A 26,400-nucleotide genomic window follows, 5' to 3' on the forward strand; every position below is an offset into this window, starting at 1 on the left:
ACAGACGGGGTGGTTTAAACAGGAGAAATTTACTTCTCAGTTCTAGAGGCCAGAAGTCCAAGATCAAGGCATCGGCAGGCTTGGTTCTTTCTCAGGCCTCTCTCCGTTGTGGCAGACAGCCATCTTCCATGCCCTCGCATGATCTCCCCTCCATGCACACATCCTGTGTCCAAATAGCCTCTTCTCATGAAGAGAAGTCATATCAGATTAGGGCCCACCCTAAAGACTTCACTTGATTTAATCATGGTTTAAAGGCCATTCTGAGGAACTTGGTTGGGGGGAGGGATGGAGCAGTTAGGGCTTCAACATATGAATTTGGTGCAGACACAGTTCAGTCCATAACAGCCACACAGACATGGCCAACTGCCCATGTGGCTGACCTTGGTTACTCAGTGTCTGGCCCCTACACGTTAACCTGACACAGCATGGCCGAAGGCCCTCACTATAAATCACATTGTTAGCCTGGCCTCCAGGTATACAAAGAGATTCTTATCAAGTAGGATACTCTAAAGGCTTAGGGGCTTCCTCCCAAGAGCCAGTCAAGGGCCAGACGTTTCTGTGGAAGTGAAGTCAAACCCAGAGACCTTGGAGAGAGGAGGAAGTAGCTAAAAAATGACATGGGGTCTCTGCCTGGTCCTTCCAACCCTGGGCCATTTGCCCCAGCCCATGGGTTGGTCACCCCTCTCCACACTGCATCCCCTTTCTCTGGGACAACTAGAGGTCCTGAAAGCTGGACACCATGGCAGCTCTTGGCATGGTTCCTGGTGGCCAGTTGCTGAAGGTGTCCTGGGCATGTGCAGGGGCCTGGCCAGCAGGAGAGCCCAGCTGACCTGCAGCTGATGGAAGGAGGGCACCGCAAGGGCGCTAGGGGCTCTGCTGCCCCTGGGCTTCAGCTCCACAGGTGGCCTGCTGGGCTTTGCCAAGGGCCACTGGGAGGCTCTGGCCCAGATAAGCTGCCCCAATAAATGCCTGCCAGGTGATGCCACATCTCACCTCAGGAAGCTGCCTCATGGTAACTTGGCCACCTCTCCCCCTCTAGCTGCTCAATACTACCCTGGTGGACATCTCTGGGCAAGCACCTCTTCCCTGGATTCTCTAAGGATGGACTCCCAGCCAGGCAAGTGCCTCTTCACCCTGGAAGGTACCTGACACAGGTGAGCCTCAGGCACAGGGACAATAGGAAGTGACAAAAGTGGGTGGGGGAAAGCTGGGAGACTGCTCCCCGTGATCTTCTTCATCTTGCATTCCCAGGAACTAAGGATCCCAGGGAGAAGGCAGACAGGCTTAGCCCACAGATACATGCCCCGCCTCCATTATTCCCACTCTCACAGTCTTGGTAACAGGGGGAGTTTTCTTTCTTTTGTGTGGACAAGGAAACTGAGGCCTAGAAAGAAGATCTGCATTTGAGGTCCTCTAGAAGCTGACCCTGAGACAAGGATTCAAGTGCAGAGAGTTTATTTGGGAAGTGATCCAGGAAATGCTGGAAGGCAGGGGAGGTGAGGGGGAGGTGGGGGGGAGGTAGTGCAGAAGTGAGAAACAGAAGAGAAGGAAGTCAGTAAAAAGTGTACTGACATTCGAGTTTCCAGTGTGGGGATCTGGAGCTCGGTCCCATGGGGACCTGTAGGGTCGATGTGGGACATGAACCTTCAGTCATCCCACATGAGGGGTGAGGGAGCTAGGATATATATCCACACACTGTCTGCCACAGAGGTGCAGAGCTCTGCTCAAACCTCACCAGCACCCTCCACCTGCACTTCTTCTTTCAACAAATCCCCATTCTTCTGGGGGCTGGATTTATCCATCAGGCACCATAAGTACAGCACAGCATGTCTGCAGCCAGTGAGAACATTGAGGGGAAAGAGTATACACACACACACTCTTAAATCCCAACAGCAACTACCAAAAGCCAGTCTACACAGAATGTGAAACTCAGTATTCATAACCATTTTATTAACACTTACCAAAAATTTCTGGTTGCTGAGAAAGAATCATAGCCAACTGTGAATTAAATGAGCTAAATAATGAGCCAAATAAATGCAAAGGAAAAGCAGAGAAACAACGTCAAAAGTGTTTACCAAGAATGAATAAGTAAATATGGATATGCTGTGTGAGTGGATTTTATTCATTTGATGTGATATGGGTGGGACCAAGGGCTGCTCTCATCTCCATGTCAGCCTCCAGCTTCTCTGATGTACTGGCATACCCTGAGGGGTCCCCCTCTCCTGTCCCCACTTCCTGAGACTCGTGAACAGATGTTGTCTTGACCCTGACCTCTCCCCCGCTATCAGTAGCTACCTCAAAGACTCCTGGGGTGCATCCCACCACTCTCCAGCATGTCTCCTGCCAAACACACATCCAAGAAAAATGAGCAGAACCTGAGAGACCCATGGAACACTGATAAGCCTACAAACATATGTATAATGGGAGTCCCAAAAGGAGAGAAGAGAAAGGGATAGAAAAAAAACAGTTGAAATAATGGCCCAAGAAAACCTCCCAGAGTGGATGAAAGATATGAATCTGCACATCCAACTAGCTCAACAAACTCCAAGTAGAATAAACAGAAAGATCCACTTCAAGACACAAAATTAGCAAACACACACTATGCAAGCTGCTTGGCCACCCACTCCTAGCCAGGCCTCTGGCACCTGGCACCTGATCACCTACCTGAACACTCAGCAGTGAACAAGACAGACATGCATATGGTAGAGTCCCCATTTCAACAAGGACACAGATAAACTAGAACAAACACTGAAGCTACTCATTTTAATCTGTGACAGTGTTCAAAGAAATGAAACACAATGAGGTGATAATGAGTGGACAGGGGTGGGGACTCGAGGAGGGCCTCCCAAGGGGGTGCTTTTGGAACTAAAGGATGAGAAAGAGGCAAATCCAGAAGAACCAGGGCTCTGGGACAGAGGAGACTACCTGTGCAAAGGGCCTGATACAGATACAGTTTGATGTAAAGGAGGACCAGAGAGGAGGTCATGGTGAGCAATGGGGACAACAAAGGAGATGAGGCCAGAAGTCTTACTGGAAATCTGCATTTTATTCTAGGTGGGGTGAGCAGTCATGGAAAGACTCTCCAGCAGGGGTGTGTCATAATCTGGCTTCGGTTTTTAAATCCACTCTGGAGAACGGAATGTAGGACTGAAGCAAGTTAAATTTTCCAAGATGACCACAATAGCTCCCATCCCACATTCTCTTCACAAGGTCACCTTGACATAAGGCCTACTGAGCAGGTGGGGTCTATGTCTTGAATCTGACGCCAGAAGTGACACAACATGACACCCAAGGCTGGGTTAGGAAATGTAATGCAGATTTGGTCTTGTTGACTTTGGAGTTCTGGAAACAACCCTCATGACAAATGATCTGCTGGTAGGAAGCCCAGGCCAGAGGGAGAGGCCCACGTAGCTGTCCTGGTCCACAGCCCCTGAAGAGGTCCCAGCCCTCAGCTGTGATAGGTTGCAAGCCTTGTGAGTGAACATGCCTGCAGATGATTCCAGTTCCCCATTGCTGAGTTACCCCTAAACCTCAAAGCCTTTCCAACCAAGGAGTAGAAACGATCAATGTCAGCTCTGCCCTGCCCAAATCCCTTACCCGCAGCATCTGCGGCATCATAAAATGGCTTCTACACCACTAGTTTGGAGATGGTCTGTTAAACATCTGTAGTAACTGAAATTGGGGGATGGGAAAATTGAGAGGCACCCAAGTGGAGTCCAGAAGACTAAAGAAGAGGAGGTGTCATGGAACAAAGGGAGTGAGGCCACGGCTTGCACCAGGCTGGAGCAGTACATGGGGGAAAGAGGTGGAAATACGTGCAGGATGCGTCTTGAAAGTAAATCCAAAAGAAGGTGCTGTGTTCGATTACCAAAGGAGAGTGGGTAAGAAGGAAGACAGGGCTCAGGACCGTGCCACGCTATATACAGTTGGAGCCAGCAAGGCAGCCTAGAGCCCCCATCTCCTACCCACCCGGCCCGGGCAACTACATATCCCAGCATCGCTCGCTCGAGCCGCGGGAAGGGGAAAAAAAAAAGTTTGGGCCAAGCATTCCCGGAATGCGCTTCCTGCATGCGCGGAGCACTGGGGGAGGGGGTGGGGGGGTAGGCGGGGAGGCCCGGGCGGGGCGGGGCGGGGAGGCCGGGCGGGGCGGGGAGGGCGGGGGGCGGCGCGGCCGGAGCCCGGGGCGCGCACTCGGCCCGGCCCGGGCCCCAGCATGGCCGAGCCGCTGCTCAGGAAAACCTTCTCCCGCCTGCGGGGCCGGGAAAAACTTCCCCGGAAAAAGTCGGACGCGAAGGAGCGCGGTGAGCAGAGGAGGCGGCGGAGGAGGGGGCGCCGAACCCCGCCCCGCCCGGGAGATGGTCCGGGAGCCCCAAGGCGCGGACGACTAGGGGTGGGGGGAGCCCCGCGGAGCCCCCTGAGGCCCCGGGTGGGGGACCGAGAGCGGGCAGGGGTCCTGGCAGGAAGTGGCTGGGCAGGGGGGAGAGGGGGCGCAAACCGTTATGTGCGCCTGGCCTGGGATGCCAGCGCTGCGGGCTCCTTGCGAGGCCCAGGAGGGGGCCTCGCCCCTGACAGGAAATGGGCCCGAGACCGAGCGCCTGGAGGGCGGAGGGGAGGAGGAGTTGGGAAACTGGCAAACGGGCCCAGTCAGGCCAGGCTGGGACACCCTGCACCCTGGAGACCCGGGATGGAAGATGGGTAGCCACCTCCTGCAGAGGAGGGAGAGAGGCGGTGCATCAGCCACAGTGGCCACCCCCTAAACCCCCTCCCTCCTATAAACCAGTGACTGCAGTTGCGCCCACCTTAAGCAGCCCTAGGATATTGTTCCTTTTAGATGGGCGAGGAAACTGAGGCATGGAACAGTTGGGTCATTTGTCCAGAGCCAATGAAGTGACTTAAACAGCTCTTTGGACATGCTACTAATAGAGACCCTCCGAGACAGGGTCAAGGGCATTGGAAATCAGAGTTGACCAGATGAGAGAGTCCACCAGCAAACAAGACAAGACCTTAAGGAACTGGGAGCTGCGTGGGACAGAAAGTCCCAGGAAGGAAGGAGTTAAAGGAGGGAGGCCTGATGACTCCAGGATCTGACCTTCCCCCCACCCCAGTCCCTTCCCAAAGATTCCCAAGTTTCCTAGAGCAGCGAGAAGGGACAGGGGTGCCAATGCACAAACACAGACAGGAAACAGCCCAGGATGTCAGAGAAGGGAGGATGGAGCAAAGCGGAGGCCCCAAGGCATTGACCATGGGGATCTGGACTGGGCTGAGAGACAGGGCTCACTCCAGGGTGGGGGCAGAGCCTGGAAGACAGGCAAGGGGTGGGTCGTGAGGGGAGCGCTATAGAAAAGGAGAGCTAAGGGAGGCCCCGAGCACTAGTTGTCGCGCCTGCTCCTGTCTTCCGAAAGGAGCAAGGCAGCCTTCACTGTGGGTTACGTGCTTGACCATAACTTGGACACCTAAGAAGCAGTCCCCACACTGAGCTCTCTGATGCCTCCCTGGAGGAGGGCATTGACTCCCCCCATTTCACAGGAAGACACTGAGGTTCAAAGATGGAAAGCAACTTCCCCAAAGCCACCCAGTAAGAAGGGACAGGGACAGAGCTCCATGCCAGGGGTGGGAGGTAGAGTTGAGAATGCGGGGCCCAGTTCTGGAGAAACCCCACTGGACCCCTGAGGCTGAAGGGCAGAGGGACACCGTTTGGGACCCCCAGGGACGAAGTGGGGGCAGGCTGTAAGCTGGCAACCAATGAGATTGCTGGGTTGCCCCCGCCCATTCCAAACAAACATGTGGAGTGAGTGCCAGTACTGTGTGCACCCCAGCCATGGCCCCTGCTGGGGAAAGAGCCAGCAGGCTGGGGCTGCACTGGGGGTAGCAGAGGGGTAGCTGGGTCTCACTCCCCTTGCTCTCTGCCAGGCCGCCCAGCCCAGCGCCCGGAGCCCAATCCTCCAGAGCCAGAGCCCCAGGCCCCTGAAGGGTCCCAAGCTGGAGCAGAGGGGCCCCCAAGCCCTGAGGCATCTCGGAGCCCAGCTCGGGGGGCCTACCTGCAGAGCCTGGAGCCCAGCAGTCGACGATGGGTGCTGGGTGGGGCCAAGCCACCGGAAGAGGCTGCTTTGGGGCCCAGGGCACCTGGCAGCGGGGAGCCCGCAGGTGAGATCTGGTACAACCCTATCCCCGAGGAAGACTCCAGACCCCCGGCACCAGAGCCCCTGGGACCACAACCAGGCACAGCTGAGCCAGAGGGCCCGGCCTCACAAGGTGAGCACAAGCCTCATTCCTCCAGCTCCCCAAGATGACCACAAGCCTCACCCCTATCCCAAGCCCAGGCTTCTGAATTCTGAGATCTGCTATTTCTACAGCCACAGCCCCTGCAAGCCCCCCAACCAAAGCCTCCCGCACAAAGTCCCCTGGCCCAGCTCGGCGCCTCTCCATGAAGATGAAGAAGCTGCCTGACCTGCGGCGGCGACTGAGCCTGCGGGGCACCCGGGCTGGCAGAGAGCGTGAGCGGGCCGCCCCGGAGGGCTCCGTCATCAGTCGTTACCACCTGGACAGCAGTGTGGGGACCCCGGGACGGGCAGCAGGGGCTGGGGCCACAAGGGGACCTCGGGCCGGTTACCTCAGTGATGGGGACTCACCGGAGCGCCCAGCAGGGCCCCCATCACCCACTGCCTTCCGGCCCTATGAGGTGGGCCCATCAGCCCGAACACCCCCCGCCGCACTCTGGGGCCGCCTCAGCCTGCACTTGTATGGGCTGGGGGGTCTGCGGCCAGCACCCGGGGCCACCCCAAGAGACCTCTGCTGCCTACTGCAGGTGGATGGGGTGGCCCAGGCCCGAACGGGGCCACTGAGGGGGGGGCCAGACTTCCTGCGGCTGGATCACACCTTCCACCTGGAACTTGAGGCTGCCCGGCTGCTGCGGGCCCTGGTGCTGGCGTGGGACCCTGGTGTCCGGCGGCACCGGCCCTGCGCCCAGGGCACTGTGCTGCTACCCACAGTCTTCCGAGGTAGGATACCTGGCTGCAAGGGAAGAACGGTTGGCACAGGATTCAGCCCTGCCTTTCCCCCCAGAGTGTCCAGGGTGGGGGTGTGGTCCAGGGTGGGGGTGTGGCTCAGAGCAGGGGGCCAGGGCACAGGAGCCTGGCAGCCAGACGCCACAGATGCCCTTGTGTCTTCAGGGTGCCAGGCCCAGCAGCTGGCCGTGCGCCTGGAGCCTCAGGGGCTGTTGTATGCCAAACTGACCCTGTCAGAGCAGCAGGAAGCACCAGGCACAACTGAGCCCCGAGTCTTTGGGCTGCCCCTGCCACTGCTGGTGGAGCGAGAAAACCCCCCGGGCCAGGTGCCCCTCATCATCCAGAAGTGTGTTGGGCAGATCGAGCGCCGAGGGCTGCGGGTGAGCCCCCTGCCCCGTCCCAGCTGGCCCTCAGACCTACAGCCCAGGACACCCAGCATACAGAGGCCAGGCCTTCCCCATGAATACACCCTGCCTGGGACACTCCTAGGTCCAATCCCAGCTTAGACAAGGGCAGGAGGCTCCCATAGACCATAGCACCCAGCCCAGAACCCATGGGTCATCCATCCATTTAGTAATACATGGTCCCAGACCTACTGGAGCTCAGAACCTGATGGAAGAAAAGACATGACTCACAAGTGTAAAACTGGCTGGGACAAGACTGAGGCTGGGAGAGCTTGAAGCAGGACTTGATGCTGGCTGCAGTAGTCAGAAAGGGCTTCCCAGAGGAGGTGACAAGTGAGCTGAGAAGGAGGGTGGTGGCAGGACAAATGATCCAAGCAGAGGGTTTATGGGGCCAGGTTGTTCAGGCAGCTAGGTGGGGACCCCATGACGGGTGTCAGAAGAGCAGGAAGGCAGCTGGGAAAGCCACAGCCGGCCCCTCTGTCACAGCCCACTGCCACCCTCCAACCCCAAACCACCTGGCCCCGATCAGCCTGTAGCACTGGCAAGAAGATCTCTCTCTGTCCCCACCCCCAGGTGGTGGGGCTCTACCGTTTGTGTGGCTCGGCAGCCGTGAAGAAAGAGCTTCGGGATGCCTTTGAGCGGGACAGTGCAGCCGTCTGCCTCTCTGAGGACCTGTATCCTGATATCAATGTCATCACTGGTCAGCAAGCCCCTTCTGTCCCCTGCCTGCTCCCTGTTGAAACTTCACCGCAAGGGAGTCCCTCTGGGACATCACCCTTTCTGTCTAGCTTTGTTTTCACTTTCCTGTGCCTGTCCTCCTCTTCCGCCTCCCAGCCCCAGCTGACCCTTCCAGCCTCAGAAGCCAGGGGTGCCCTGACCAGAGTGGGCCCTGTGTCCACAGGCATCCTCAAGGATTATCTTCGGGAGTTGCCGACCCCACTCATCACCCAGCCCCTCTATCAGGTGGTGCTGGAGGCCATGGCCCAAGGACCCCCAAGCAGGGCACCCTCCAGCACTGAGGGCACCCGTGGGCTCCTCAACTGCCTGCCAGATGTGGAGAGGGTAAGTTGGGTCTGGTGGGTGTGGGCAGGACTGAATGAGCTGACATCAGGAGAGTGTTTCACCCGCACTGAGCCCGTGATGTACACTGTCACAACCCTAGAAAGTAGGTGCTATTAGCATCCCCACTTCGTAGCTACAGAAACCTAGGCCCAGAGCAGTTAAGTGAGTTGCCCAAGGTTGCACAGCCAGGATGTCACAAAAATGCAGGCTCTGAACACAGGTCTGTAAGCCTACCACCAGGGAGGTTCTGGCTGTGGGATCCTGGAGAAGTCCTGACCCTCTGTGCCTCAATATCCTCATAGGGTATAAAAGGTATATACCTTTAGGGTATAAACCCTAAAACGGGATTAATGCTAGCCCTGCCTAACAGACAGTGGGGAGGGTTCAAATCCAAGTTCTGCCTTTCCAAAGCTAGGTTGCCTTTGTCTTCAGTCTCCTCTCCAGCAAAATAGATCATAATACTAATATCAAAGCCGGACCTCAGCCATCAGCCAGCTATGAAATCTCGAGTTTTCCCACTCTGGGCCGCCTTAGTCTCCCTTCAGGTTTGACAGGGGACCAGCTTCACCCGCTTCATGATTCCCAACCGTCTTCTCTCAGGCCACGCTGACGCTTCTCCTGGACCATCTGCGCCTCGTCTCCTCCTTCCACGCCCACAACCGCATGACCCCGCAGAACCTGGCCGTGTGCTTCGGTCCCGTGCTGCTGCCGGCGCGCCAGGCACCCGCCAGGCCCCGCATCCGCAGCTCTGGCCCCGGCCTAACCAACGCAGTGGACTTCAAGCGCCACATCGAGGTGCTGCACTACCTGCTGCAGGCCTGGCCAGGTGAGCCCGCCCCTGGCCCGCGCCGCCAATCCAGGCCAGGCCGCCGCAAGGATGCTTTCCGGGCGACCAATCAGAGTCCCAGATTTCATGTGTGCCACGCCCCTCTCGCCTGGCCCCTCGCGTAAACGGTACCTGGTAGCCTCAGCAACCCGTTCAGATTGAGCCAATCCGTGCTTGACGCGGTCAGAGACCCTGCCTCTCGACCTGCCCATCAGAGGGCCGGTTGCCGAAGCAACCAGTTCTAGCTCGGCCAGTGAAATCCCGATGCGGTCGCAGGTCCCGTCTCCCTCCGGGCCAATCAGGGGCCCGGTTAGCGAGGCGGCCAATCACGAGCCCCGCTCTTCCCCCGCAGATCCCCGCAGGGCCCCCGAGCCTCCCGACCTCGCCCCATACCTGCGGCCCAAACGGCAGCCGCCAATGCACTTGCCGCTCTCCGGCCCCGAAGTGGTGGCGCGGCCCCGCGGCCGGGGCGGCCCTGAGAGCCCCCCGAGTAACCGCTACGCGGGCGACTGGAGCGTGTGCGGACGGGACTTCCTGCCGTGCGGGCGGGACTTTCTTTCCGGGCCGGACTACGACCACGTGACGGGCAGCTACAGCGAGGACGAGGATGAGGAGGCGGGCGAGACGGCGGGCGCCGCGGACTTCGAAGACGACTTCGAGGCACCCTTCAACCCGCACCTGAACCTCAAAGACTTCGACGCCCTCATCCTGGACCTGGAGCGAGAGCTCTCCAAGCAGATCAACGTGTGCCTCTGAGCCAGGCGGGGCGGGACCTCGGTCACGAAGGGCCAGACTCCTGGCAGCTGCGGCGGTGCCCCGGCGACAGAGGGGACCAGGGCCGCCCAGGCCACCGTCCCAGTTGCTGGGGATTTGCCTAGTGACCAGCCCGTTGCTGAGAATCATTCCTCGTTTCCAGTGCCCAGTAGTGGGGCACTGGTTGCGAAGGCTGGGGACTGGGTACTTTCGGGACCAGCTGCTGGGGACATCTTTTCTGAGTACCAAGGGCTTCTTCCCTTGCTGCCAAAAGGCACTTCTCCCGCTTGCTGGTCTGGCCTCTCTTGCCCCCTCCCCCTTGGCCAGGGAAACACCAGTTACTGTGAGCATCACCCCGAGATGGTGAGACGACACCGCCCCCACTTCCTTCTCCCCTGCCCCTCCGCCCCCCATCCCCGTCAGTCCTATTGCTGCTGCCAACCAAATCAGTATTAGCTTTAAGCACTGCACTCTGCTTCTCCCTCCCCTGGAGGGTCCAAGGACTACCATGAGGTGCTATCTGAGGCAGGGTGGGGGGAAAGCCCCTATCCTGAACCATGATTGCCTCAAACCAGGAAAAGGAGATAGCAGAGTCTGGCCTTTCCCCTCCCCAGTTCTTCCTCCACATCCCTGAAAAAAACTGAGCACTTACAAGACCTCCCTTTCGGAGGGGCCCCACCTGAAATGTCAGGCTGGGGGCACTTTGGTACGGAACATATTTATTGCCTCCGTGCGTGTGTGTCTGTATGTGAGGACTAGTGTGCATGGACACGTCTGGAGCAGGCATATGGGGCTCTTTCACGGACCTCTGAGGGCAAAAGAATTTGCAGTGGCCAAGCACCCTGAAATCCCCAATAATGGACCTTCGGTGGGCCCGAGTTCCAGCGGAGAGTAGGCCCCCTCCTGTCTCCCCCTTTCCCTCACTTCCATCTTTGTGGACAATAAATCAATATGCACAAGTTCTGGAATGAGTGCTGGAGCCACATGGACCAGAGGTGGTTTATTCAGTGCGCATGAGAGGAAGGGAGAAAGGGTGTGCCCACAGAGGAAAAGGCCCAGGAGCTCTCTAGTGCTGCCAGGGAACCTCTCTGAGCTCTGACCCACACCTCCCCAACCCCAGCCCCACCCTGTCTTCAGGGAGGGTTGTAGAGTCACTGGACCTGATAGGCCAGCTCCAAGGCAGGCAAGGATGAGACTCTAAACCAACTAGGCATAGTCCAGGGGTGGGAAGGCCAAGGGTACTAACCCACGAGGCCCTACACAGCAATGGAGCCATCTCGGAAGTCCGTCCTCCCAATAAGGATGTTGACCACAACCGGGTGGCCATCTCGGCACTGCTTTTGAGCATCATGAAGCACCTCGACCACCTGATCTTCTTTCTCCCGTGAGAGCAGCAAGCCCTGGGCGCCAAGTCCTATGGCTGCCTTGTGATAATCTAAAAGGGGAAGTCAAGTCAGATGGTGGCAGGGACCCAGGCCACCATGCAGTCAACCCAGGAGAGGAACACATAAAACAGCTTCTCCCTCTCTCCACCCAACCCCAGCCTCTCACCAGTGTAAGCCAGGCCACAGGCCACATTGCTGCCCAGAGACGGCACCTGCTCCCGAGAAATCTGGGTCCAGCCAGCATCATTCCCGATCAAAGCAATCACTGGGATCTGCAGAGAAAGGATGAGGCCAGGCCATAGCCTTCAGCTTTAAGGCGAGCCAGGGACAAAGACAGGGACAGGACCTTTGCCAGACAGAAGCAGCTCCCTCCCTAGCCCTGCTCACCCCTCATGACCACTCCCAGAACCCCAAGCTCTGAGCTTCCTTCAGGGCAGCTCAGTCACCTTGTGCCTGACGAAGGTATCAAATTCAATGAGGCTATAGCCAAAAGCTCCATCTCCAAACAGGCACCACACCTGAGCAGGAAAACAAGGCTGGTTGAGTGGTTCACTGTTCAGAAAACAGTGCACTGCCCCCAGCCTCCAGCACCCTCACTCACCTCAGCATCCGGCCGGCACAGTTTGGCCCCAAGTGCAAATCCTGCACCAACGCCCAGAGTCCCAAAGGCCCCTAGGAAAACCAAGAGCAGGTGGGTGTAAAGGGGCCTGGACAATGCAAGCTGTCCCAGGCAGAGGTCCCTCCTTACCAGGATCAAGCCAGCACAGGGGGCCACGGGGCTGCACCAGGTGGGCGGCAGTGCCCACAAAGTCCCCACCATCAACCACCAGAATCGAGTTGTCAGGCAGAGTTTCTTCCACCAGCTGCAGTACCCGCACTGGGTTCAGGTGCTGGGCTACAGGCATCAACCCCTTCTCCCTGCCATGGAGCAGCGCACGTCAGCAGGGCCAGCAACAAAGCCTTCCAGGAAACCACAACAATACCCCTGGTCCCGTGTCTGCTCTACCCAGTCCCCACCGAAAGGCCTGCTCCTTCTGCCGGTCAGCTTGCCGAAGCTCCTCTGTCCAGTCTGAGGCCCACGTCTGGCCCTTAAGGCCCTCCACCAGCTTCAACACAAAGGAGGCCACGTCTCCTAGGGAAGGAAGAGGATACAGCTGCAGGGAAGTGGCCTCCTGCCCTTCCAGCATCAGAGGCCCAGTGACAGCAGGAATCCAATGGCAACAGTCCAGAAAGAGACAAGGAGGCAGACCGAGAATGTTCCTAGGGCAAAACAGGGAAAACACACCCCAGAATCTGCCAGAACCAGGTTAGGGCAGCCAAGGTGAGGCAGAGAGCAAGGCCAGAGAAATGAAGGTTTAGGAAGCACAATGTGGGTTAGAAACCCAAGCAGCTTTACTGCCTGCCTCCTCCTTCCCCCTGCCCCCCCGCCCAGATCAGGCAGTGCTATCACTTCGGCCTCTAAAACCCATCCCTCCAAACACCTCCATCAGCCAAGCATGTCTCTCCGACCCAGACATGCAGCATGCTTGGGAACTGAGAAATGGGCCAGTGTTGTCCTTTTCATGTTGGTCTTAGAAATGATCCCATGTAAGCGCAGAGAAGAATTTGTCCTCCCTGTCTGTGCCCGCTCCAGGCCTCATCCTTTCTGTCCTGGCCTGGTTGAATAAGCCCCTGGCCTCCACCTGCCCTCTCTGACTCACTGCCTACCAGCTACTACAGTGGACCTTCCCGAACATGAATGTAGCAATGCCACTTCTCTGCTTGACCCAAGAGGTCCGTGTAGTACCATCAATGTGTTTGGAATGATGGGCAAAGAAGAGCACATTAAGGCTATGGGAGCAGACTGAACAGGCATGGTATGGCAGGACAACAGAGGCCTCGGGGCCCAGGAGGGAGCTCTCTGTCCTCCAGGAAGCTGGCAGCATGGGAGGCTTTCCAACCAGGAGCACGATCACATGCACATTCCCAGGCCTTCCCTCTTACGCAAGCCCCACTGTTTGTTCATCCAGAAGCACCCATCAGTCTGAGAGCCCGTGTCTCTGGCTGACTGGGTGCCCCTGTATGTGTTGGGGCGGAAGCAGGGGGGTCCCAGGAGCTCACCCTGCACAGCTTCCTGGGGCTTCCAGAACATGTCTGAGTTAAGCAACATCTCTTTCCGGTTACGGTTGACAATGATGATCTTGCTGCTGCGGCTAAGGACACGGCCATAAGACAGGCGGAAGTCACACACGGCTCCTGGAGTGGAGAACAGGGGTTCAGTGGCTGGACAGCCAGTATCCCACCACCTTACTTAATCCACCAGAGCAGACTAAATGCAAAAGGGTCCCCATTCTTCCTTTCTCCCTGTACCAGTACCGCCTGCAGCTGACTCCACAGCTCCCCACCCCTCGAATCTGTCCCCTGGCCAATAGAGTGTGGCAGGTGAAGGCAAGCATTCCTGAGACCAAGCTTCAAGAACTGTGGCTTCTGCTGTCTCTCTCTTAAAAAACTCACTCTCCTATCCCTGCATGTTTCTCATCGCACCAAGTGAACAAGCCCAGGCTGGCCCGCTGGAAGGTGAGAAAGCTGGAGGAAAAGGCAGGGAAGAGCAAAAGAACTCAATTATCCAGCGGAGGCCATGGCAGCTTAATCTGTAGTCCACCAAGGCCAAGTATATGCAGCAGCCCAGCCCGATCAGCCCAGATGCCTTATTGCCTCTCCAACTACAGACTCATCAGTGAGCCCCATCAAAACCTGGAAAACTACCACCTAACCTCTAGGTGGACCTTAAGTAATGATAAGTTCATTTTAAGTCACTGAGTTTAGCAATGGTTACTACACAACAGCCAACTGATACAACTATTACATGTTGGGCAGGAGTCCAAATAGTTTGTGTGAGAACGTACATGACATACAGGTTTACGCTACAGAAACCCCGTATAAAGCACACAAATGCAAATGCTGAATATAAATACTGCAGGTACCCACTATCCACGCATTCTCCTTTGCACAAAGCTGAGCCTACAACACAGCTCCACCCTTGCCAGAGTTTACCTGGACTTGAAGTACACAGTTGTCCATACCCCTGAAAGGTGAAGGGGTGGGGCCCAAGATAAGACGGTAGGTGATTAGTAGGTTAGTGATTAGTAGGGCAGGGTGCCAGTAAGTACCTGACTAGGAGGGGCAGTGGGCAGGGGGGCCTGGAGGGAAGGGAAGGGAAGAGGGCAGAGGCGGCCGAGGCCCACCTGCCAGAAGGACAACATCTGCTTTCTTCAGGGCAGCACTCCGGTTCTGCCGGATGTGTAGGGGGTGGTTGCGGCCCAGCAGTCCTCGTGCCATCCCTCCCAGGAAGCAGGGGATGCCAAGGGTCTCCACAGCAGCCCTGGGGATCCGGACAGAACAGAGGTGAGTATAATGTCAAGGGTGTGCCCCACCCCACAAGGCATCAGGGGACCAGGAACCAGGTATATGATAGGAACGGCAGGGCTGAGCCTTCTCACCGAAGTCTGTCAGCGGGTATCGGGGGCAGCAGGGCCTGGCTTCCCAGCACAATAAGGGGCCTTTTGGCTCGGCTCAAGATTTCCATACAGCGCTGAACCTGGGAGAAGAGATGGGGCTCAAAGAGCCAACCGTGTGAGTCACCATCAGCCCCCAAGATCAAGGCCCCAATACGGACTCAAAGAGAGACCATCCTGCCAGGTGGGGTCCTCAGCCAGGGAAGAGAGGCGATTCACCTGCTGGGGGGATGCCTGGGGAATGTCCAGAGGCAGAGGGCCCTCAGGCCGAGGCTCCCAAGCTCCTGCAAAGAGGTTGGCCAGGTAATTCTCTAAGTACCTGCAAAGGTGAGAGCAAGAGCTGGTTACCAGAATCAGTGACCAGGGCTCCCAGAGCTAGAGGCGGCCAGGGTCTAGGAAGTGAGGCAGGCACAGGAGTGGACCGGCAACACCGTGGCAGAGGCACACGCCAGTGGCCGAGTCTCCAGCAAGCCTGCTTCCCTCAGAAGCTTCTGGTGACTACCCAGCCAGACACAGACCCTCAGAAACAAGAGACACAGGCATGGAGTACCACGATCAGGGCCACAAACGGCTGCACGGAAGCCACATGCAGCTCCACCGCTTCCTAGCTGTGTGACCAGACAAGTGACTTAACCTTTCTGAGCTTCCTCCTCTGTAAAACGTAAGAGGGAATCTCCTTCCTAAGGTTCACTACCTATCCATCCAAACTATAAAGCACTTTGTAAAACACTCAGTCAGTGAAGCTACTAATATCCCCAAGACTCAAGCTGCTTTCTCTGGCTTCTGACACCTCTGTATCCTTACTCGTTCAGTCATAGGACTCCGACCATCCATGTGGGCCTGTGCAGGGCCTCAAGACAGAGAGATACCACCTGCCCAGCTCTGACCTCCCTGAGGAACACCCAGCCCAACCAAAAACAAGACACGTGGGCATTGGCAGGAAGCACACAGAGCCTGAAACTTCTCTTTCTCTTTCAAGGAGAAACAGAGACTACAGAGAATGAGAAGAGGTCAAGGAAGGAACCAACGCAAAAAGAAAAGGCAAAGGAAGAGCCAGGGGCCAAGTAGGCGCAGCCTAGGAGAGAGGAGGAGAATGGAGGGGAACCTGGGCTCAATGGGTTAAGTGTCTGCCTTCAGCTCAGGTCATGATCCCAGGGTCCTACAATCGAGTCCTGACTGGGGCTCCCTGCTCTGCAGGGAGCCTGCTTCTCCCTCTCCCTCCACTGCTCACCCTGGTTATGCTCTCTGTCAAGTAAATAAAATCTTTAAAAAGCATTTTAGGGGCGCCTGGGGGGCTCAGTCTTTAAGCATCTGCCTTTGGCTCAGGTCATAATCCTGGAGTCCTGGGATCAAGCCCCGAATCAGGATCCTTGCTTGGTGGGAAGCCTGCTTCTCCCTCTTCCACTCTCCCTGCTTGTGTTCCCTCTCTCACTCACTGTCAAATAAATAAACTTAAAGAAAAAAATTTTTAAGGGGCACCTGGGTGGCTCAGTGGGTTAAGCCTCTGCCTTTGGCTCAGGTCATGGTCTCGGTGTCCTGAGATCAAGTCCCACATCAGGCTCCTGGTCCCACATCGGGAACCTGCTTCTCTCTCTCTCTCTCTCTCTCCCTCTCTCTGCCTGCCTCTCTGCCTACTTGTGATCTCTATCAAATAAATAAATAAAATCTTTTAAAAAAATTTTTAATTTAGAAAAGAAAAAAAGAATGGGGCGCCTGGGTGGCTCAGTGTGTTAAAGCCTCTGCCTTTGGCTCAGGTCACAATCCCAGGGTCCTGGGATGGAGCCCCACATGGGGCTCTCTGCTCAGTGGGGAGCCTGCTTCCTCCTCTCTCTCTGTCTCTGCCTGTCTCTCTGCCTACTTGTGATCTTTGTCAAATAAATAAATAAAATCTTAAGAAAAAAAAAAAAGAGAGAGAAGAAAAAAAGAAGTGAATGGGGGGAGAGGGAAGGGGAGGAGCCAGGGAACAAACAGGCTGCTGTCACAGCCACAGAATAAAACTGCTAAACTTGAGCCTACCAGTCAGGGTCACCAGACAGGGTCACCAGCTACTTCCTATGTGTTCAGGACCCCTGAATCCCCCTCTGTACTTGTGGTTCCATAACCATGTTGGAGAAAGGATGGGAGATACCTTGCCTCACACCTGACAGGGACACTGGACTCCCAACAGTATCCTTATTTAAGACAGTAACAGTTAGTTATTCACTGCAGCATTTTACACTCTCAAAAGGACCTCATTTCATTCTCCACAGAATCTTAGTCTAGAGAGAAAAACAGGCAATGCTTTCCATTTCACAGATAAGGAAGGTGAAGTCAGGAAAGGTTAAATGACTATGCTGTCCACCTCAAACTTCACCCTCTGTTAACTGTATCTTAGTTAAACTGTGGGAAAAAAGAAAGGCTTAACCATTTGCTCAAGGTGAACACGGCTAGTTAGTGGTGGTCCTGGGATTTGGACCCCTCTCTCTGGACTCACTTCATTCATTACAGACAGCACATAGCTCTGTGGACAAGGCCCTGAGAGATCCTCGAGGCTGAATCGTCATGTGCCATGAGCAAGCTGGATAACTTCATGCCAGTCATTTGGCCCCCTTGGGTCCCAGTTACCAAACCTATGAAATGTGCATAATAATACCTTGCCATCTTGACTCAGGGTTGTTATAAAAGCCATATGCATGAAACCACTACTCCCTGAGCTGGCCCTCAAGGTGCTGTCTCTCCAGGGGCTAGTGGCCTATCTGTCTTGTTCGCGCCTGTCCTGGTACCTGCTAGGTACGTGGCACTAAGTATGTAGTACTTAGGGAACAGAAGGTGGAAGGGCAAACACGGGCAAAGGGGAGGGACAGAGGAGAAGGAGGACAATCAACTCTCTCCTGTGCAGTTTCAGCCAGGCCCATTTCAGTGGCGACCAAAAACCAACGCCTTTCCCATTCCTCTGCCTGGGCTATGGCCCTACCTAGAACCCTTTTCTATCCTCTCAACTGAAAGAAGCCTCCCTCAAGCTTGTAGCTCTTCTAGAAAAACCTTTAAGCGTCTCCCTTATCCTGGCCAGGTGGAGGTCTACGCACTCACATGTGATCCATCCCCATGTCTCTGTATCCCACAGCCACCACCCAGATCCAGGCCACCATGCCTCTAGTCCCAAGGACCACCACACCTCCTCCCTGGCTTCCCAGCTTCCACCCAACCCCACAGTCCATTTTCCTACTCAGGGTATCCTATGCCTCTGCTTAAGGCCCTGTAATGCTTCTCAATGGAACTCAAATCAAAAAAAAACAAAACAAAACAAAATCCAGGTCCTCCCAATGGCCGCTGCTGGCTGTCCCGAGCTCAGCCCCTGCTCCTTTGCTCACCTGCTGCTGTCACATAGGCTACCTTGCTTTCCTAACCCACCAAATTTGCTCCTGCCTCAGGACTTTTGCATTTGTAGTCCCTCTACCTAGAATGCTCTTCCCATGGCTGCCCTTCCCCCACTCAATTGATCTGCAAGCCCATGAATGAGTCAAAGGAGGGACAGATGCTGGCAGAAGTTACAAAGGAGGGCAAGGGGCTGGAGAGAGCATGGTGGGAGTGGGGCTGCTCACCAGGAGACCGCTCGACCCATGAAGCCCTTGGGCGGCTTGGCTGGCACCATCTCCTTCTGGACCATGTAGTAGGGGTACAGCACATCGATGGGCAGCTCCACAAACACTGGGCCTGCAGAGGGGCAGGGAGGATACTGAGCCTGCCATGCCTCCCTAGACCCAAGCCTTAGGGCCTGACCACTGCCCAGCACCCTCCACCTACCTGGGGTGCCCGACTGGGCAGCAGCTATCGCAGCCCTCAGAGTGGGCACAATGTCTCGCACCCTCCGCACAGAAGCACAAAACTTGCACAGTGGCCTAAACAGGGACATCTGATCAATGGCCTGGAGTGCACCCCGGTTCTGGTGGAAACAGAGGTGTCCAGAGAGTCAACACATGAGCCCTTTGAGGCTCCCTGGGGCCCCCACCACCCACCAAGGACAAGGCACCTGCAGGAGTGTGCTGGCAGCCCCACCCAGAAGCAGGACTGGGGACTGAGCTATCTGGGCATTCTTCATTGCAGTCACCGTGTTGGTGAGGCCCGGGCCTGCTGTCACTGCAGCCACACCCACCGTCCCTGAAACACAGAATCCATTGCAGCTGTGCCCACCGGCCTGGCCACCTCTGAAAAAAACTCTGCCCCTCGAAGACCTCCCCCATCCCATTCTCCCCAGCCCTTAGTCCTCTCTGCTCTGCCCTCACCAGTCAGGCGGGCCACGGCATCGGCAGCGAAGACGGCTGTGACTTCATGGCGAGTGTCCACCACACGGATGCCCATCTTCTCACAGGCCACCAGCAGCGGGGAAATGTGCCCACCGACCAGTGTGAAGAGGAAGCGCACGCCATGGGCCCTCAGCACAGCTGCCACGTTCTCCCCGCCATGCTGAATGCTTGCCTTGTCCACCTGGGCCCCGGAAAGGAAGCGCAAGATTATCAAGGACCGGCAAGGGCACTAGGGCACATAGGGAGAAGGCAATCTCGCTCCCCCAAGAAGGAGGGCAGGACAGTCAGGGGAACTTGGATGTTGGTTAGGCACCTATAATACCATCTGCCAGGCCCAGAGGAGGGCACGTTATCCTATCAGATCCTCTGGTGATTATATCCTTTTGCAGCTAGGAAGACCAAGACTTGCCCCAGCAATAGTCAAAGTCCCATAGAACCCATGCTCTTAAGCGCTCTCTGTTACACGGCCTGTCTTGAGGGGAGTGGGGCAATGAGGGTGACAGGAGAGGGGAAAATGGATCCCAAGAACCCAAAGCAGTTTGGCCAGGGGCTATCTGCTGAGATTCCAGAACTGCCTGCCCTCCAGGGCCTGGCAGCCTGACTGCTAATTCCAGCCTGCTAGACTTCCTCCCACTCACGGGGCAAGCCCAGTTGGCAGGCCCAGCTGGCCTGATGCTAGCCACCCGGAGTGGCCTGCTGTCAGAGATCGTGCCTGAGGCTTCCAAGACCCAGCTTCCTCACAGCCCGGCACAACAGAGGCCTCTGCCTTAAACCTCCACAAATCCTCAAGACTAGCAGCCTTGCTCCTATTGCTCCTGGTGAAGAAAGGAAGGATTGAGGAAGGAGTGCAGGGAAGGGGTAGATTCCTGAGGGGAGGAACCAAGAGTTGAGGTCTGTGGGGTCAATTCTTCCCAAAAAGATCAACTATGGCAAGTTACCCCACAAAATGTCTTGAGCTTATTTCCTCTTGTACAACATGAGCACAGAAACAAAAAAACTATTCAGGGACGTGTTGAGAGGTACATGACAACTGTCACAGCCCCCTCGGGTGCCTGCCTTTGGCCCACTCTGACCGCACAGGATTCAGGGAGCAGTGCTCTGTGAAAAGGGCTCGGGGCCGCTGGGGAAGGAGTGGGCCGAGCGCTGAGCCAATGCACAGATACTCCAGATTCTCTCTTGCTAGAGGCAAAGTCCAGGGCCTCGTCTGCAACCTGGCAATGGGGAGAGGGAAGTGGATAGAATTTCCCGACCGAACCCCCTAAATTAGTTGGGATTCACTTTCTCCGCCTGCAAAATATGTGATAGAGGGAGTGCCAGGCGCTCGTTCCTTCTTTGCCTTCCCCCAGCCCGCCTCTGATCTGTGCCCCCGCACCTTGTGCATCAACTGGTAGAAGAGCCCCAGGCGGTGCGCGGCGCCCAGCAGAGCGGCCACTAGCGTCCCACAGGCCAAGAACAGGAATGAGGGGAAGAAGTTCCCGGCAGGGGCGGCGGCCGCGAGGGTCTCCATGACACCGCACCTGAAAGAGAAAGGACAGGGCCAGCAGCTGGACGCAGAGATCCTTTGCGGAAGAAAGTACGCCCCCTCCCACCCGGATACCGGGCCACACCTCCCCCACCCCTCGTTTCGGCGCGGACACGCCCCTTACGCCGCACGTCTCTGGACGAGACCACGCCCCCTGGAGAACCAGGCCCCGCCTCTTGGGGGAGGCCACGCCTCCTGCGGCGACAGACCCTCCCTTTACGTCTCCTCCACCACCACCACCACCACCACTGAAACTAGACCACCACACGACAATGCGGCCAGAACGACCTCAGGATAGTTTTTAACACTCACCGGCTTCTCAACGAATTCGTGGGGAGCCCCGCCTCTCTTTTACACCTGGATCCGAATCTCAGCCCTAAAGGTGAGCCCGCCCACCCCGCGTTACGTCACCTAGGACGAGGCCACGCCCCCAAGCTCGCGAGTGAGTCCCTCTCCTGAAGCCAGATCTCTACCCACCGCGAGCTCCGGAACTCGACCCCACACCCCAAGCCCGGGGTCGAGGTCGGATCGCATCAGAAGACTTTTCCTACCCCCGGGGCACTTTGGCCTTCACCTGCAGGAAGCGGCCCTGACTGCGGGGGAATTCGGCGCCCTTCATGTCACGTGACCTAGGAGCGCGGCCTGGGGTCGGGGAGCTGGGGAGCTGGGCCGGGAGCTGTGGCCGCGCCCCTTTCTCTCACAAGGGGAGTGCGGTGAGAAATTCTTGGCGGTTCCCTGTAGTCCGGCACGGCGCGCGTGCGCAGAGCCGTAACCACGCCCTGGGACACAAGCACCGCCTACTAGGATTCTGGCCTTCCCGGCGGCGCGCGCACAGGCCCCGCCTTCCCCCGCCTCTCATTGGCTCTCACTTCAAGCCTATCACTTTTCTTTACAAGAGGCCACGCCCCTTGTCATCTGGTCTAAGCCGAGGCCCATGGAGCCGACTTTCCGCGGCCTTTCGTTGGCCCCACATTTCAGCCTGTAGTCCTCTGGCTTTCCGAGCCCGCCGGCTTTCCCACCAGCCGTGCCGAATGCCCCTTCAGATTAGCCGGACTTGGGCGCCTGGGTGGCTCAGTGGGTTAAGCCGCTGCCTTCGGCTCAGGTGATGATCTCGGGGTCCTGGGATCGAGTCCCGCCTCGGGCTCTCTGCTGAGCGGGGGGCCTGCTTCCCTTCCTCTCTCGCTGCCTGTCTCTCTCTCTTTGTCAAGTAAATAAAAAATTAAAAAAAAAAAAAAAAGCAGATTAGCCGGACTTGGACGTCACAGGCCGCTCCCCAGAATCCACCACCACCCGGGCCCACGTCCCAAGCAAGCTCCGCTCCAAGCTCTTGCACAGACCCCGCCTCCCATCTTACGTAACCCTACAAAGGCAGAGGCCCGCCCCCTCGCTCTTAGGCCGGCCTCTGTTCAACAACAGAGGCCGCCTTGCGTGGGAGTAGAGTGCAGGGGAGGAGACGTTCGGTAGCACCAGGGACCTGCTTCCGGCCGTCCAACCTTTGGAAAATGATCCCCATCAGCAAAGGGGAAATAATTCTAGTACTAAGTACCCTACTACCTTCCAAAATGAATCTTCACATTTTAGCAGTGGCTCCCATCCCTCGTCAACTTCTGGAATTTCCCGCTATTCCACTAATTTTATCTAATGTTGAATCTTCCTACTTTTCATTTCACCCATTTAAAAAAAGAAAAGAAAACTCCGTTTGCCCCACATTTTTCACCTATCACTGTCCCTTTGCACCTCTTTTTAGCAAAATTCCTCCAATGACTTGTCTTTACTTACTGTCTCATGAGCCCTTCTATTCCCTCTTGAACCTACTCCAAAGAGTCTCTCCCCGCCACTTTATGAAATCTGTTAGGAGTATTCCAACAGTCTCTAAAACCGGTTCCTCTCCCTTCTATCTCATCTACCAGCTCAACCCCACTTTCCCTTCCTATAATTAACAGGATAAAACTTCCTAGAAAGGTCTTCTAGGTCCAATTAAATTCCCAAAGCCAATAATGAAATAGCGACCATTACTTTTCATTAAGCACTTATTACATATGAGGGACTGTTCCATACACTCTTCACATCAGCTCGTGTAATCCTCACAATAGCCCTGTAAGGTAGTTTATATTATTAATATCCCTGTTTACAGATGAGGAAACGGGAGCACAGAGAGGTTAAGGAACTTGCTCAAGGTCACACAGCTTGTAAGTGAAAGAGGCACAATGTGAACTCAAGCAATGCTGTTCTCAGTCTGGGAGAACAGGTACGGTGCTTCAACCACATGGCTTCCCCATGCCTGTCACAGGATGTAACATTTGGGGCCCACCCAGACACCCTTCCACTTAACATTGGATTTTATTCTGAGTTGGAAAGGGGAGAAGATTTTGAACAGCCTAAGTCACACAAAACCTGCACACAATTATTCATACGGGCTAAATCTGTAACAGCCAAAAACTGGAAAAACCAAATATTTCTTGTGAAAATCAGTAAAAGGAAACCTCATTTAAAATGGAGTTGGGGGATGCCTGGGTGGCTCAGTTGCTTAAGTGGCTGCCTTTGGCTCAGGTCATGATCCCAGGATCCTGGAATCGAGTCCCACATCGGGCTCCTTGCTCAGCAGGGAGTCTGCTTCTCTCTCTCCCTCTGCCTGCTACTCTGCCTGCTTGTGCTCGCTCTCTCTTTCTCTCTGTGTCAAATAAATAGAATCTTTTAAAAATAAATAAAATAAAATAAAATCGAGTTGGGAGGCTAGAAGGGAAGCTCACATGCCCTGCCACTCATCATCAACTGTAAACCTCAGGAAGAGACCTACCTCGCAAGTCTGGAGAATAGATACTATTGTACTACTCCAGCAGGAGAAAGAAAGGTTTTTCCTCCTCCCCCAGCAACAGCCCAGCTAATGAAGGACTGTGAAAGCTCATCCAATGAAAAGTCACTATTCTTGGAACTCCCAGTTTACTCTAATGAGCTTTTGGTTTACAACAGCTCCTTCCAAACTTCCCTTTTCCTTTATAAAAAAATATACCTTGCCTGTATTCCCCAGATTTGCATTCAGTTTTGCTGTAGCTTGTGTATCCTGAATTGTAATTTTCTGCTATCCCTGAATAAGCCCATTTTTGTTGATTAATAAATGATGGTTTTATCTTTAAGGTTAATGCCCTCGATAGGTGAATGGCTAAACAAGCGGAGGTCCATTCCGATCATGGAACACTATTCAGCAATAGGAAGAAAAACTATTGAAACACACAACTTGGATGAATCTCAAAGTAATTGTGCTCAGAGAACAGATTGTGGCTGCCAGAAGCCAGGGTGGGAGGAAAGAATGGGAGGGAAACTGATCAAAGTTACAGACATCCAGTTAAAAGGTAAGTAAGTCCTGGGACTGTAATGGACAGCTTGGAAAACACAGTTAACAACAGTATATTGTAGATTGGGAAGTTGATAAGAGAGTAGGTCTTAAAAGTTCTTGTCATAAGAAAAAAATTATAACAATGTGAAGTGTTGGATGTCAACTTATTATAGTCACCATTTTGCAATATATATGTATATCAAACCATTGGTTGTATACCTTAAAGTACAATGTTATATGTCGATTATACTTCAGTAAAACTGGTGGTAGGAGAGGCAAGAAAGGCCAGAACTACAAACATAAGTCATAACTTAAATTATGTTTCTTTCGGGGCGCCTGGGTGGCTCAGTGGGTTAAGCCGCTGCCTTCGGCTCAGGTCATGATCTCAGGGTCCTGGGATCGAGTCCCACATCGGGCTCTCTGCTCAGCAGGGAGCCTGCTTCCTCCTCTCTCTCTGTCTGCCTGCCTCTCTGCCTACTTGTGATCTCTCTCTGTCAAATAAATAAATAAAATATTAAATAAATAAATAAATAAATAAATAAATAATGTTTCTTTCTAGCAAAGGTCTGTGAGATTATATGTTGCATATCTTATTATTCCTAGACAGACTCTTGAGTTCTATTTGAATGTTCTAGCCCTTTACCTTTTGATGAAATCAATGATATTTTTGGTGAAATAGTTTTAAAGAATGAAGATTTATAAATTACACATTGGATTAATATATCAGATATCAGCATTCCTTATGCTGGTGTCATATAATCCTGACTATTTAAAATTATTTTAATCTCCAGAAACATTTAATATTCTGTGTTGAATGGAGTGCCATCTCTGTAATAGATAAATAAGATATTATTTAAAAGGTTTATTTTAAATATCACTTATTCTTTAATTTTAGAAAGACTATTAACTCACAAATAAAATTGTGCTGAACATTAAAAAGTGTGACAGAAATAGATTATCCTAAGTGAAGAAATTGTAAGTTTCAGGCATTTCAAAAATTTAAATTTTAGCCTGGGCAAATTGTTTTTACTTGTTGAAAGATGTAAGCAAAAAGAAGAACTTGCCTACTTTTAGGAAAAAATAAGTCAACAAATAAAGCAAATAAGTATATTTGATAAGTTTAAAGTTACCATTTTTTTTCTTTTTAGAGTATCTAATTCACTAAGCAGTGTAATTAAGACAGAATGAGACTCTGCGAAAATTTTTATTTTCACTTAGAGATGAGAATATTGGTGACAGTGCCAAACTAAATCTAAGTCAGAGCAAAACAAGAAGAAACAACCAACACTCTGTTAAGTTCTCAGAAACTACTGTTAATCTTAGGAAACAAACTAAGGATTGCTGGACGGGAGGGGAGTGTGTGGATAGGGTAATGGGGTGATGAACGTTGGGGAGAGTATGTGTTGTAACGAACACTGGGTATTGTAGAAGACTGATAAGTCACAGGCCTGTACTCCTGAAACAAATAAGACATTATATGTTAATTTAAAAATATATATACACTGGGGAGAAAAGAACAAGGGGAAAAAATGGGGTGAGGTGGTATTCTCTATCCACAAGGCATGCACACACCCAGAGAATGATGCTGAGTGAAAGAAGCCGGTCTTAAAGGGTTACATACTGTATGATTCCATCAGTATTATATTCTCCAAGTATAAAACCCGATCAGCAGTTGCTAGAGGATAGGGAAGGATGTGATTATAAAGGGGGTAGGACTAGAGAGTTTTCTGAGGTGATGTTCTGTATCTGGGTTATAGTGGTGGTGGCATGTGTTAAAATTCATTGAATTGGGCACTTTTTAAAAATCTGTTTTAATGTACGATATTTTTAAATTTGGGGCCCCTGGGTGGCTCAGTCAGGTGAGTGTCCAACTTTTGGTTTCAGCTCGGGTCATGATCTCGAGGTCAGAGACCCAGCCGCATATCGGGCTCCTCACTCAGCGCAGAGTCGGCTGGAGATTCTCACCCCCTGCCCCTGCCCAACTCTTTCTCTAAAAATAAAACTTTTTTTAAATATAAGTAAATAACTGTTGGTGGGAATGCAAGTTGGTGCAGCCTCTTTGGAGAACAGTGTGGAGATTCCTAAAGAAATTAAAAATAGAACTTCCCTATGACCCTGCAATTGCACTTCTGGGTATTTACCCCAAAGATAGAGATGCAGTGAAAAGAAGGGCCATCTGTACCCCAATGTTTATAGCAGCAATGGCCACGGTCGCCAAACTGTGGAAAGAACCAAGATACCCTTCAACGGACGAATGGATAAGGAAGATGTGGTCCATATACACTATGGAGTATTATGCCTCCATCAGAAAGGACGAATACCCAACTTTTGTA

At 54.0% G+C, this 26,400-nt stretch overlaps 2 protein-coding genes across 4 annotated transcripts; one reads left to right on the forward strand and one right to left on the reverse strand.

Moving 5' to 3' along the window:
• Positions 1–4,202: 4,202 nt before the first annotated feature.
• Positions 4,203–10,824, forward strand: SYDE1 (synapse defective Rho GTPase homolog 1). Its single transcript, XM_044253834.1, has 8 exons — positions 4,203–4,301; positions 5,911–6,252; positions 6,354–6,998; positions 7,170–7,384; positions 7,982–8,108; positions 8,310–8,470; positions 9,071–9,296; positions 9,649–10,824. Exons 1-8 carry the CDS (start codon positions 4,214–4,216, stop codon positions 10,050–10,052), a joined length of 2,208 nt encoding a protein of 735 aa, XP_044109769.1. The 5' UTR covers positions 4,203–4,213; the 3' UTR covers positions 10,053–10,824.
• A 193-nt stretch (positions 10,825–11,017) lies between these two features.
• Positions 11,018–21,495, reverse strand: ILVBL (ilvB acetolactate synthase like). 3 transcript variants are annotated; one of them, XM_044253837.1, is made up of 16 exons: positions 21,046–21,137; positions 20,584–20,728; positions 19,191–19,392; positions 18,938–19,065; positions 18,712–18,850; positions 18,510–18,621; positions 15,148–15,247; positions 14,914–15,011; positions 14,659–14,795; positions 13,535–13,669; positions 12,452–12,566; positions 12,183–12,352; positions 12,036–12,106; positions 11,881–11,952; positions 11,601–11,706; positions 11,018–11,484 (listed from the first exon to the last, which is right to left on the reverse strand). In XM_044253837.1, the coding sequence occupies exons 2-16, from the start codon at positions 20,716–20,718 to the stop codon at positions 11,306–11,308; spliced, it is 1,899 nt and encodes a 632-aa protein (XP_044109772.1). In that variant the 5' UTR covers positions 20,719–20,728; positions 21,046–21,137; the 3' UTR covers positions 11,018–11,305. The 3 variants fall into 3 exon arrangements, with proteins under 3 accessions (XP_044109772.1, XP_044109770.1, XP_044109771.1); XM_044253835.1 differs by having other exon boundaries at positions 18,510–18,850; positions 21,046–21,495; XM_044253836.1 differs by lacking the exon at positions 21,046–21,137 and adding an exon at positions 20,819–20,837 and having other exon boundaries at positions 18,510–18,850.
• Between the last annotated feature and the right edge of the window lie 4,905 nt (positions 21,496–26,400).

The sequence above is a fragment of the Neovison vison genome, chromosome 6 (assembly GCF_020171115.1).
Source record: "Neovison vison isolate M4711 chromosome 6, ASM_NN_V1, whole genome shotgun sequence".
Lineage (NCBI taxonomy): Eukaryota > Metazoa > Chordata > Mammalia > Carnivora > Mustelidae > Neogale > Neogale vison.